The sequence below is a fragment of the Bactrocera latifrons genome, unplaced genomic scaffold (genome assembly GCF_001853355.1).
Source record: "Bactrocera latifrons isolate USDA-ARS-PBARC rearing strain unplaced genomic scaffold, ASM185335v1 scaffold_121, whole genome shotgun sequence".
Classification (NCBI taxonomy): Eukaryota; Metazoa; Arthropoda; class Insecta; order Diptera; family Tephritidae; genus Bactrocera; species Bactrocera latifrons.
In genome coordinates this window covers 185,814-197,829 of record NW_017534642.1, presented here as the reverse complement: position 1 = coordinate 197,829, position 12,016 = coordinate 185,814, and the positions used below count along the sequence as shown (strand labels likewise).

The following is a 12,016-nucleotide window of genomic DNA, read 5'->3' as shown; positions in this document are numbered from 1 at the left end:
TAAATTTGTTCAATAATTTCCATTAATTATTGTGTTTTTGCGGCCTACAACAACAACCCACAACCAAAATAGCAAAATTACCGCCAATGAATAATACAAAAAAGAACAAAAACAAAAAATACAGAAAAACATTCAAATTGAAACCGTTTGAGAAACGTGTGTGCGTGGAGAGCTGTTTAACAAAAGCGAAACCCAAAAAGAAATATTAAAAGGCAAAACACAAATATTTAGTCTAATATGAAAATGTATGTATGTATGTTAAATTCTTATGTAAGTCGTAAAACACGCGCGAATACTAAATGTTGCAGAAACCACGTTCAACCAAACCAACATGAAATGAGTACGTAAACAGCAAAAACAAAAACAAAAACAAAAAAACAAATAAAAATAGAAGTAAAAAACTAATAGTTTAGCAAGTAAAGAAAACAAGTCGAAAGTAAAACAAAAAAAAAAGAAACAACAAGTATATATATATATAGAAACCAATAGAAACAAGCCCAGAAATGTACTAAAGATAAAGGTAAATCAAAGGTGAAAATATTATTATTATTATTATTTAACATTTAAATAAATAAATAAATCATGTAATTATATTAAAGAAATTTAAAATACAAAAATTGAAAAAATAATAATAAAAAAACTGTGCATATGTATTTAATATTTCGGTTGAATTTTGGTAAGCACTCCCTGCTCTCTATGCTCTGCTTTAGGTGCACATGGAGGCGTTAACTCAGCCGAAAGATAATAGTTTCAAGCTCTATTTTAGTTTGCAACATGAAAATCACTCTAACACATATAAAAGGTTTCGTTTTGCTCATAAATTTGTGTCTTTAAAGTGCTTGGCGCAAATTGAAAATTAATTTAAAAATATCTTAGATATCGAATAGTTTTGTACTTGGCGTTGATAGAAAAACCCTTGGCACAGTTCTTGCACTCTATTTCACGGCACTCACGTAAGAAACACAGCCGTTTTGAGCATTTTTTCGTGAAAAACCGGCGGTTGGCGACACATTTTTAATTCTCTAAAATCATGGGTTAATCGAATTGTAAATTTTCTTGAATAGGATTGTAGCGCATGCGATTCTGCAAATTTCGACATTTTTAGATTTTCTCTACGACCTCTAGTTTAGAAGTTATTAGCGTTTTTCTATTCGGCGGTTGCTTGCTTCATGCTTCTGGTGGCCTGGTAGAAATCCAGGATTTTTGTRCCAAATTKAAATGCAATTTTTCTGCAGCCGGCAGCGGCAGCGGCAGAGGAGGCACCCGAAAATTTGCCGGTTGCCGTTGCATAAGCAAAGGGGCAAATTTGAAATGGCGGAAGCGGTCAAACAGGATGTGTGCGAAGCCGGATATGGGGGAACCGGAAATGAGAAAGAAAGATGTCCGACTTCCGGTTTAGGGGTGAAACCGGAAGTTGTGAACCGGAGACGGAAGTGGCGGACCGGAAGTGGCGATGACCGAGCGGAAGTGCGATACTTCCGTTTCCGGTTTGTGGTTTCCGGTACCATCCCTAAACCGGAAGTCGGGGATACATTTCCGGTTCCGCCATATGGTCATATCCGGCCCCACCTACATCCTGTTTTGCCGCTTCCGCCATTTCAAATTTGCCCCTTTGCTTATGCAACGGCAACCGGCAAATTTTCGGGTGCCTCCTCTGCCGCTGCCGCTGCCGGCTGCAGAAAAATTGCATTTMAATTTGGYACAAAAATCCTGGATTTCTACCAGGCCACCAGAAGCATGAAGCAAGCAACCGCCGAATAGAAAAACGCTAATAACTTCTAAACTAGAGGTCGTAGAGAAAATCTAAAAATGTGGAAATTTGCAGAATCGCATGCGCTACAAGCCTGTTCAAGAAAACTCAAATTTGGAATAACCCACGATTTTAGAGAATTAAAAATGTGTCGCCAATCGCCGGTTTTTTTGTATAAACGCGTTCTAGTCCCTCAGTTTTAGAGATATGGATCTGAAATTTTACACAAATCATTTCCTCATCAAGAAGCTACTATTGGAATGGGTGATATTGGATCACTATAACATATAGCTGCCATATAAACTGATCAATCGGAACCAAGTCCTTGTATGGAAAACTTTTTCATTTGAAAAGATATCATCACGAAATTTGGCATAAGTTATTCTCTAAGGCAACGCTATAATCTCCGAACATGTTGTTCAGATCAGACAACTATAGCGCATAGCTGTCATACAAATCGACCGTTCCGAATCGGGCAAACTAACTTTTTATACAATTTTATGTTAACAAATAAAAAGAAACAAAAATTAAACGGTTATTTTTGTTAATTTGCGCAGTGCACAGCAACATACACGCAATAGTTAAAAGTCCGCCGTAGTATTGGCAGCACACAAAAGTGCAGAGGAAGCATTGAGTGCTTTCTGGGACTGAGCTTTTACGACTGCCCTTTGTCGTTGAGCTGCCACTGGAGGCAGCAGTGATGGTTCGTGTCTTCAGCGAAATTGTATGGTCTTTAATAAGCTTTAAGCTTTTATAGCCGGTAGAGAAAACTTATTTGGGCCAAACGGGGTTGTTGTACTTACTCTTTCGGGTTCCTTCAATTATCTTAAACTCTTTATAGCTTTTGTAGGAAAATCACTTTAATACTATGCCAACTTGTGTAAAAGTTTAACACTCTTCTTCTAACACAAACTAGTTTATCGTCAATAATGTTATAAATATAGAGCTATAGCGGCTCTTGTACAGTTTCATATGTCTTAAATAAATAAAAATATTCTCCTTACCTAATAATTGCTTACAAATAATGACTTATACAGACATATAAGCAAACACCTAAATATACATACAAAAACCTAACCTAACTACGTGATTGATAACGCTAAAAATCCGGTTTCTTTTGGCACCGCTCGTCCGTGGGAGCCAATCCTCAACTGAATGAGATTATAGAACCACCGTTATTGCCACGGCACTTAATAACTATGAAATGCAACAAATCGCTCCCAACTTTTCCAGCGACGGCTGCGCAACGCAGCACCTTGGTTTGCGACAATTTGTTAGCCGATTGTCTTAATGAAATATGGTCGAAATGAAGTTGAAAACTGCCAATGTCATCTAAAGCGCTACACATTTCTTAACTTAAAGCAATGTGGTTGCAGCGGCATCTAGCTCGAGTATGCGTCTCTCAACTGTTTGCGCAATATTTTCCCTGTCAAGCTTTTCGGTATCTCATTGGTGAATACAACGCCACCGTCCAGTCTCTTATATTCCGCCACGCGTTCGGCTACGTAGTTGTAGATCTCTTCCTCGGTGGCCTGCGTGCCTTCGCGCAACACAACGACGGCGCGTGGTAGTTCGCCGGCCAACTCGTCTGGTCGTGGTATGACCGCGGCCTCCAGGATTTTCGGGTGATCGCGAAGTATACCCTCCAACTCGGCAGGCGGCACTTGGAAGGCCTTCACTTTGATGAGCTCTTTGATGCGATCGGTGATGTAGAAGTAGCCCTCATCGTCATAATGGCCAACGTCACCGGTGCGCATCCAACCGTTTGGCAAGAAGATATCCGCATTGGCTTCGTCGTTGTTCAGGTAGCCCTTCATAACTTGGGGGCCGCGTATACAAATTTCGCCGGTGGTGTTGGGTCCCAAGCCCTTGTGGCATTTCGAGCCGATGGCAACGATTTTCGCTTCAGTGTTTGATGCCGGCGCACCAGCGGAGGAAAAGCGCGTGTTGTTCGGCGACACCTGCAGTGCCAGCGGCGATGTTTCGGTCATGCCGAAGCCCTGCAGGAATTTCGTGTTGGGGAATCTGTATGCAGAGACAAATAACATTGGTATTTTATTGCATTTGGAAAGAGCTTGCTTAAACACCACAAGCGCGTACTCACTTTTTCAGAAAACGTTGCATGTCATTTTCGGTGATCGGCGCAGCGCCGGTGAACACATACTGCAGATCGGGCACCATTTCCGCCGTCAACTTCGGGTAGTTGATCATAAAGAGTGCTGTATGAAAAGAGATACCAGAGATTAGCTCAAACTGTGCCCTAACTGTATTGCTGTGGACCTACCAATCGGCGGCACGACGTTCAGCATCGTCGATTTGTATTCACACAGGGCTTTGACGAGATCGTCTGGACGGAACTGCGGCACTGTGATCAATTTAGCGCCGATCGATATCTTCGACAGCATCACGACATTGAGTCCGTAAATGTGGAAGAATGGCAAAATGCCGGGTAAAACTTCCTGTCTACCGGATTGCCGGAAACCGAACGGCAATTCCAGCTGTTCGTCATTGATCGTGATGTTGTTGTGTGTGAGCTGCACTGCTTTCGGCATACCGGTGGTGCCGGAGGAGAACGGCAGGAATACCACGCTGTCGGGATCGATGTCGTAATCCCTTAACTGTGTGTAGTCGACATCTTGCGGACTGATCAGTTCGAAGAAGTCTATGGCACCGGCGGGCAACTTCTCCTTTGGCTGAACGCGTATGACAGCGATGGGCAGATTCTTTTGCGCCAGCTCACAAGCTTCTTTCATGACTCCATAGCCCAGACTCGTGACAACAGCAAACTTGCTATCGCTCAGCTGCAGTTGGCGGCAAATTTCCTCTGAAAACGGAAAGGGGCCACAGAGAAAAGTGAGTTATGGCACAGAGCATGAATATGTAAAAAATAGTATGGGTCAGTCCTCACACGTTCAAGTGAGGATCACGTTCATGCTCGTACAGTCTTTTCGAACCCAGTCTTGGACGCGACTATTTGTCGTTTTAATTAGGTACACTAAGCTGTTTTTGCAGGAACTGGGTGTGAAAAGACTGTACGAGCATGAAAAGATTCGATTTGAATGACTTGGAGCTCCTACACCGATGAACCTTATTTCGTTACTTTCTAAAGCTTGATTAAATTTTTTAGCCTTGACAGTTCAAAAGGCTTATGAGTTTACAATGATCTTGAAGAGCATGCAAAAAGCTATCATGGCATATAACAACCACCAGCCACATCAAAGACGTTCAGTTATTGCTTTGGATATTCGTGGGTGAGACGAAACTGTCTGTCTACTATAAAGGTAGCTTTTAACTATAAAGAAAATATGTATATGCGAAACGACAAGCGATTTAAATGTAATTTTCCCCCAACCCTATTGAAATAAAACTCGTGGTATAAGTCTTTCTTTTTCATTCACTTACCAGCAGTGTAGATTGGATTGACTGTGGTCACCGTTAGACCCGCTTCTATGGCTCCCAGCGTGGCAATGGGGTATTCCGGCAGGTTTGGCAAGCAAATTGCGATGGTATCACCCTCTCCGAGTTTAAATTTGGTCTGCAGGCGTACTGCAAAGGCGGCGCTGCTGTCGCGCAACTGAGCGTAAGTATATTGGCGGCCGCTGACGATGCAAATCTGTAATTATAGTAAAATGCCAAGAGGTTGGCGTAAAAGTATTTCGAGGTAAATATTTCTCAAAAGCAATATTTTTAGTTTACTTTTTATTACTTTTTATCGAAGATTTCAGTAATTTCGCATTATTCTGCAAAGGGTCCCTTAAGGAGTAGTTCAATAACCCGTTGCAATGTGACTTTACTGGTAATTTATACCACATGGTGAGTATATTTGTTCAAATGCGTACAAAGTGTAATTATCAGTCACACTTTATAACGAGGAATATTATGGCTGTTAGTTTATAAACACTTACTTACTCTTATTCATTATTTAGATTGCCAAGTGCAATTAGTTTAAAAATAAACACTGAACGAAGTCTTTTTTAATGAGCTCTAATATTCTCTTTGGAATTCATTAGCTTTTAATCTGAGATTACTTTTTAATCGAGATAATAGTCTTGTTGTAGCCCGATTAAAGGGGAGCCGTTATTATGTGCAAATCACTGCCGATAACAAAGTACAAAAAGTCAGGTCAAAGTAAATAATAGTTCAACCGTTACATAAACGGAATGGAATAGTTAGAAAAATTGATTGTGTAAAATGTGTTAATTATTTGCTGTGCCTGTTCTGGTAATTTCGATGTGAACCTATCTTTGAAAAAGTGATGAAATTAAGTAAAATATTGACCAGGACCGTCCCATAAGCGGCTTTGAACCATTTAAAAAAGGCTGGCTAAAAAAGGGAAGCTCGATGTTTGTGAAAAATTGGACGGACCGAATGAACATCTGCGATTCTTTACTGAAACGAAATGAAATCGAACCATTTCTGAAGCGTGTGGTAACTGCAGAAGAAAAGTAGATCAAGTACGACAATAATGTGCTAAAAAGATCATCGTCCAAGCGTGCTGAAGATCAACAAATGGTCGCAAAGGCAGCATTGAAAACTCGAAAGGTTATGCGGAGTGTTTGGTGGGATTGAGAAGGAATGATTACTATGAGCTGCTCCAGCCTGGTCGAGCGATTGATTCTACTTTTTACTGTCAACAACTGATGAGATTGAAACAAGCAAGCGCATCAAAACGGCCAGAACTGATCAACAGATAGGGCTTCGTCTTAGATCAAGACAGCGCTAGACAACACACATCTGCGATGTCTCGGCAAAAACTGGGAGAGCTTGGCTGGGGAGTTCTGATACATACACCATATAGCCCTGACCTTGCACCATCGGCCTACCATTTGTCTCAGTCACCCCCTTGAAGGATTAAAGTTGGCTTCACGAGAACCTGTGAAAATTACTTATCGCAGTTTTTCGCAGAGAAACCAGAAAAGTTTTACAATGATGGAATAATGTCTCTAGATGAAAAATGGCAAAAAGTGTTCGACCAAAATGGTACATATTTGATCGTCATCGCAAAAAAAGTGTAAACAAAATAAAATAAAATGATCGCACAGAGAGATGCTTGAACCGAAATCGCTTTTGTGTAAATAGAAAACAAAACAAAAAACCAGAAGAACATGAAATGCGCTGAATCTGTTTTTATAAACGAATTATTTGTGTGATTGCGTGGTGTGCTCTTTTGTTTTGTATTTCAGTCCGAAGTTCAGTGGTTCAATGTGCAAAGTCTAGATTGGCTAAATTTATCATGATCACACACGAAGATGGGGGCGGGTAATTACCGAGACTCTAATGGGTATGCGCGCGCAGTGGCATTGAGAGATAGCGAGCATGCCGGCCAGACGAGAGTGCGATAAGCGTAGGGATGCGATAGATCGAGAGCGAGCAGGCGAGTGGAATGGGGTCGGCAAGCAAAGTGGTCCATGGATTATGTTACTTATATATGTATATAAAATGAAAATATGCATAATAAAACATATTTTTAAGAATCTAAAAATAAAAATAAACTGCGACGTGGACTCCGAACAGCAGCGCACTGAAATAAATGAATTCCTTGCTTTGTTTTGTTTTCGGCGGTGGAGGTGTGTCAGAGCATGAAGCGACAAGACACTATCAAAGAGCAAATAAAAAACCATACAATTTTGAATGAAGAAAACAAAATGTTGTGAGTGTTTGATTAGTTATATGAGCTGTGAGATTTGTGAGTTTTGAGCAGAAGTCTTAAAATTACATAAGTCAATGTTTGAAAATATAGAGATATAGAGACAGAGAGATGCTTGAACCAGTTGGCGCTTGAAACAGGTCTTGGGGTGGATCCTTGAAACTTAGCGTGTCCTGGACCGCTGGTGAGAGTTCAAAAATAAGAGTTTATGAATAAGCGTCGACACTTGCATTGAAAATTCCGGCAATTGTTAAAATCTATTCTAACGAAAAAAAGAATCGGAAGCGTTGACATCATCAGATACAAGCAGAAGCCTCGCTTCGTAGAACTTTCAGACTCTGTGCCGCAACTATTTTAAGTCAAAACTCCATGAATCACAAAATTATACTTTTATACTGAACAGTTTACTAAAAAAGGCAAAACAATAAAATTATAAGGCAATCGAAAGAAAAACAAAACGCTTGGGTCATAAGCATATCGAAAAAATCATAAACAGACGTAGGTATAATTAAAACAAACGAGCAGTGTGTGGTTGGCGTGAATTCATCGAACCCGCCGGCGCTGCACTCGTATCTGCAGAGCACGTCGCTATCGCAAAAAAAAAAAAGTTTTTATATTTACTATAAAGTATATATTCATTCACTTCTGCTTCCAATTATCGCCAACTGCTTGCGTTCACGACAAAACCCAACCGCAGGGTCGTCAAGTATTGAGAAATCTTTGGCGAACGACGAGCGTTGAGCGAAGTGGAGAGCAGGTGAAAAGTGAGAGTACAGAGTATGTATATGTTAAATGAAGCAGAGGGCAGGAGTAAGATGAGTCAGGCAGCAGAGCGCGGAAATAGTGTAGAGGGTATACATTTAAATTCACTTCATACTACATATAATTTATTATCACAGCGTTTACTAACCCAAACACCGAGTGTCTTATAAAGGCAGCTAGTCAGCAAATTATAAACGATATGACTTGAAATCGCATCATAAGAACCGAAATAAGTCACACGGACTCAACAAGACAACAAAGTGTAGGAAGCCTGTTGGTGGTGTTTACTTTTTGAAGGATGATTATTGCAGGAGTATTGCACTACGACCTTAGGCATATTGTGCTACTTTCTGAAGTATAAACATTTATAATCACGTGATTTAAAATCACATCCCACCGGCGTCTACAACACATGAATTTTCACAACTTACAGGAAGGAGCATTATACTGTGTCATCACGGAATCGATGGCGACCTTAACTACCAGAACAGGGTAGTTACACTGATTTCGAGGACACATCAGATCAATCGTGCGTTGTCACATGATGTAAGAAAGTCATCACGAAAAGCGATGTCACCCACTTAGTACCGCTTCTTATATAGGCGGGCAAGCCAACCCGGATTGAGCTGCTATATTAGAGTTTCTGTACCCTCAGCAAGATATAGTAAGTTTATCACGATGTTTGTAACTCCCCAAAGGAAACATCGGAAACCATTTAAAATATATATCTAAATGATGAGCGTGACGAGCTGAGCCGATTTAGTCCTCTAGTGTGTGAGATATCGATCTGAAATTTTGCACAAGTTCCTTTAGGTCCAAAAGAGCTGCTCTTTTGTCTGAACCTCTTACATCGGACTACTATAGTATATAGCTGCCGTACAAACTGAACGATCGGAATCAAGTTCCTAAAAGATATCATTTGTATTTGTCAAGGGTGTTGTAGCCTCGGTGTAATCGAAGTTAACGATTTTTCCCGTTTTATTTATTTTTACACATACACATAAATACAAATATAAACATGTGGCAAGTGGCAACTGCATCCAGCAAGCAAAGTGTGTTTCGTTCAATTGAAATGCTGGTGCAACTTTTCAATTATGGCACAAGTCGCGTCAATTGAATGCGCAAGGTTCACTAATACAAGCAAATAAGTGCTTTACATGCATATACAGACATATGTATACACGTATGTAAAAAGATAAAAATAGAAATAAGACACTTTGTGGGCATTTATGACTTTATGGTCTTGTGTTTGATATTTTTGTGATATAAATTATCAACACTAACCTAAATTAAGCCCTGGCATGAACGCTTTAACAATTCAGATACATTTGATTGACACGACATTTGTCGATTTATTGCGAAAATGCACTGATATTTGGATTTTTTGTTGCACGAAACAGAATAAATAAACAAACGACACTAAAACAAGTTCTACATTCTTTTTTCCTGAATTATACAAAAAATGATTCTCCCACTATAGCAAAATATTTTTTCTCGCATGCTATATTTTTGTTTGGACTGACTTTTTAACCATTTTTTGTTTATATACAAATTTTAACTACTTTGCTTTCGATTCATACAAAAATTGATTTTCCAACAATAGCAAAATATTTTTTCTCGCATGCTATATTTTTGTTTTCGTTTACTTTTTACCGGCCCAAATTAACTAAATAACATTCCTACAGGCTTTACAGCGCAAAAAAATCGCTTAAGGCAGTTAATAGCTACTTTAACATCCGCCTGCTGCTATAAAATTAATATTTGTTTTTTAATTTTATAAACAATTACTTTGTTGGGCTTTACTTCTTTGTTTACTCCATTTTCTAATCTTATCAGCAAAGAGTTTAAATCCTCTCAGCAGCTCACTCGTACAAAGGTCGAGTGCTCAACAAATACTTTTGAATTAATTGAAATATAAACAAAAGCTATAATTAAATAGTCATATCTGTGTGGTTGTGTTTTTTGTTATCGGGGGTAATTACAAATAATTTGCAAAAAGCCTAAAACTAATTTAAATTTTGTTTAATGAAGAAAGTGAGCGCGAGTAAACAAATACAGCGTATTAAAACGTTTCGTGAAAATCCTAAAGGTGGCCAGTTTGGACTGTCGGTTGAACACGGCAAAATGAATGCTATGAGGCAGAAGTCAAAGGGCTGTCAGCTGTCTTACGTCTAGTTCCAACACCTTTTTCTATAATTACAGGTTGTTGTCTTCAACTTACCGTCGCTATGTTCTTCTCGAACTTCTTGAAATCTCGCCACACGTATTTGTCCACCGTCAGATTGACCGGCTCGACGGGATCGAACGGCGACTGCCTGATGTAACCCTCCTCTTCAGTGTAAACTACGAGTTTATGCTGCTGTGTCGGCAGCGTGGTGGCGGCCGTGCTCAAACTGCGCGCGCCGGACGAGACGGCGGCCACGGCGGACTGCACTGGCTGCGCGAACATCACGGAACGCATCAAATGGCGCAGCATTTTTACACAAATTTTTGGAACGCAAACTTACAAAACAATTTAAAAAAATTGTTTCCAAACTTATGAAATATCAGTGGGTCTTTTGAAGACCTTTAGAACACAGAGAACGCGAAAAGTTACACTTTTTGACAACTTCAGTTGACGGCACAATTATTTTTCTCTTTCTGGAAGACACACAATTTCTGATTGGTTTGTTTAATTTGAAGACTGACGCTTCCTCGACGATTCTTTTGTATGCTGCTGGGCTCTAGAGCAAAACGCGTCTGCAATCTTTGGGTGTTGTGGCACTACTAAGCGTTTGTCCGCTCTGTGAAGCGCTTGTCACATTGTTTTCCTTTTGTAGCTGGTTGTTGGTTTTGTTTTTGCTACAGTGCTCGCGTCACCGCCTCTGCACAGTTAGTAGATTGGGCGATGTACGTGTTTGTCTATGTTGTTGTTGTATATACCGCTTGCATTTACGATTTGTTTATTTTCGTGTTTGCTTGCTTTATCGCGCAAGTGAACGCTATGCAATGAACCGGTTCGACGACTGGATTTTTTATCAAATCTTTAAAAAATATTTTTCGTAAATTGTTTTCGCGACGACGTACAAAGTCCAAATGCGTTGTTGTTCTTGTTTTAGTCGATTGTGCCCTATGTTGCAACCTCATTCACAACGGAAAGTATATTTGACGCATTCAACAGCTCCTTTTCACTTTTGAGCGCGGAGCACTATATGCAGGTGAGGGAGTGTGTGGGTGTGCTATTGCGTGTGGCTGCTGCGTCGATCGCTTTTATCAAAACTGTAATTGAATATAAAATAAATTATTTAACAGTGAATTTTGATTTTTGCTAAATATTTTTTAAATGTTGCTATTTTTCTATTATCTACATTTATATTTTATTCGAATTATCTCCTCTTCCTCCTTTGTAATGATTTTGTAAGCCCTACAAGCAAGTTGTTATTGTGCTCAACTGCATTAATCAGTCGATGTTTACAAGTGGCTATTAACTGTATGCAATGCTTTGTGCGCACGTGACGAATGCAACGTGAATTTGTAGCGAAATAATAGCAGAAGTCACGAAGTGGAACGGAAAAATATTATAAAACAAAAAACGTTGTGAAAGCTTTGGCATTAAATATGAAAGCTCCTACTCTGCTTAGTTGAAACAGCTTTTTAAAAGCTTTTTATGAAAGCGTGTATTTTTGTATAAAATTATTTCAAATTGTTTCGAGGTACAGACAAAAAAGTTAAGTACCAAAAGCTTTATCATGATAAATATAATATCTTCTAATATACATATATGTCTTTTCTTTTTTGTCGTTGAAGTCGTATATCTCCAGCGCTACCAATCACATAGTGTTGCAAAGATGAGATAACAAAAAAAAAAAACAAAAAAA

General features: G+C 39.5%; 1 protein-coding gene across 1 annotated transcript in view; it reads right to left on the bottom strand.

Moving 5' to 3' along the window:
• Positions 1 to 2,592: 2,592 nt before the first annotated feature.
• The window catches only part of LOC108978401 (probable 4-coumarate--CoA ligase 3), a 145,132-nt gene continuing 135,708 nt past the window's right edge, over positions 2,593 to 12,016 (bottom strand). Inside the window, exons 3-7 of the mRNA XM_018948664.1 lie at positions 10,381 to 11,417; positions 5,153 to 5,363; positions 4,035 to 4,574; positions 3,855 to 3,969; positions 2,593 to 3,775 (exon numbers count right to left, since the gene is read on the bottom strand). Coding sequence (XP_018804209.1) covers positions 3,133 to 3,775; positions 3,855 to 3,969; positions 4,035 to 4,574; positions 5,153 to 5,363; positions 10,381 to 10,635 — 1,764 coding nt within the window. The 5' untranslated portion in view covers positions 10,636 to 11,417 and the 3' untranslated portion in view covers positions 2,593 to 3,132. The remainder of the gene's footprint in view (positions 3,776 to 3,854; positions 3,970 to 4,034; positions 4,575 to 5,152; positions 5,364 to 10,380; positions 11,418 to 12,016) is intronic.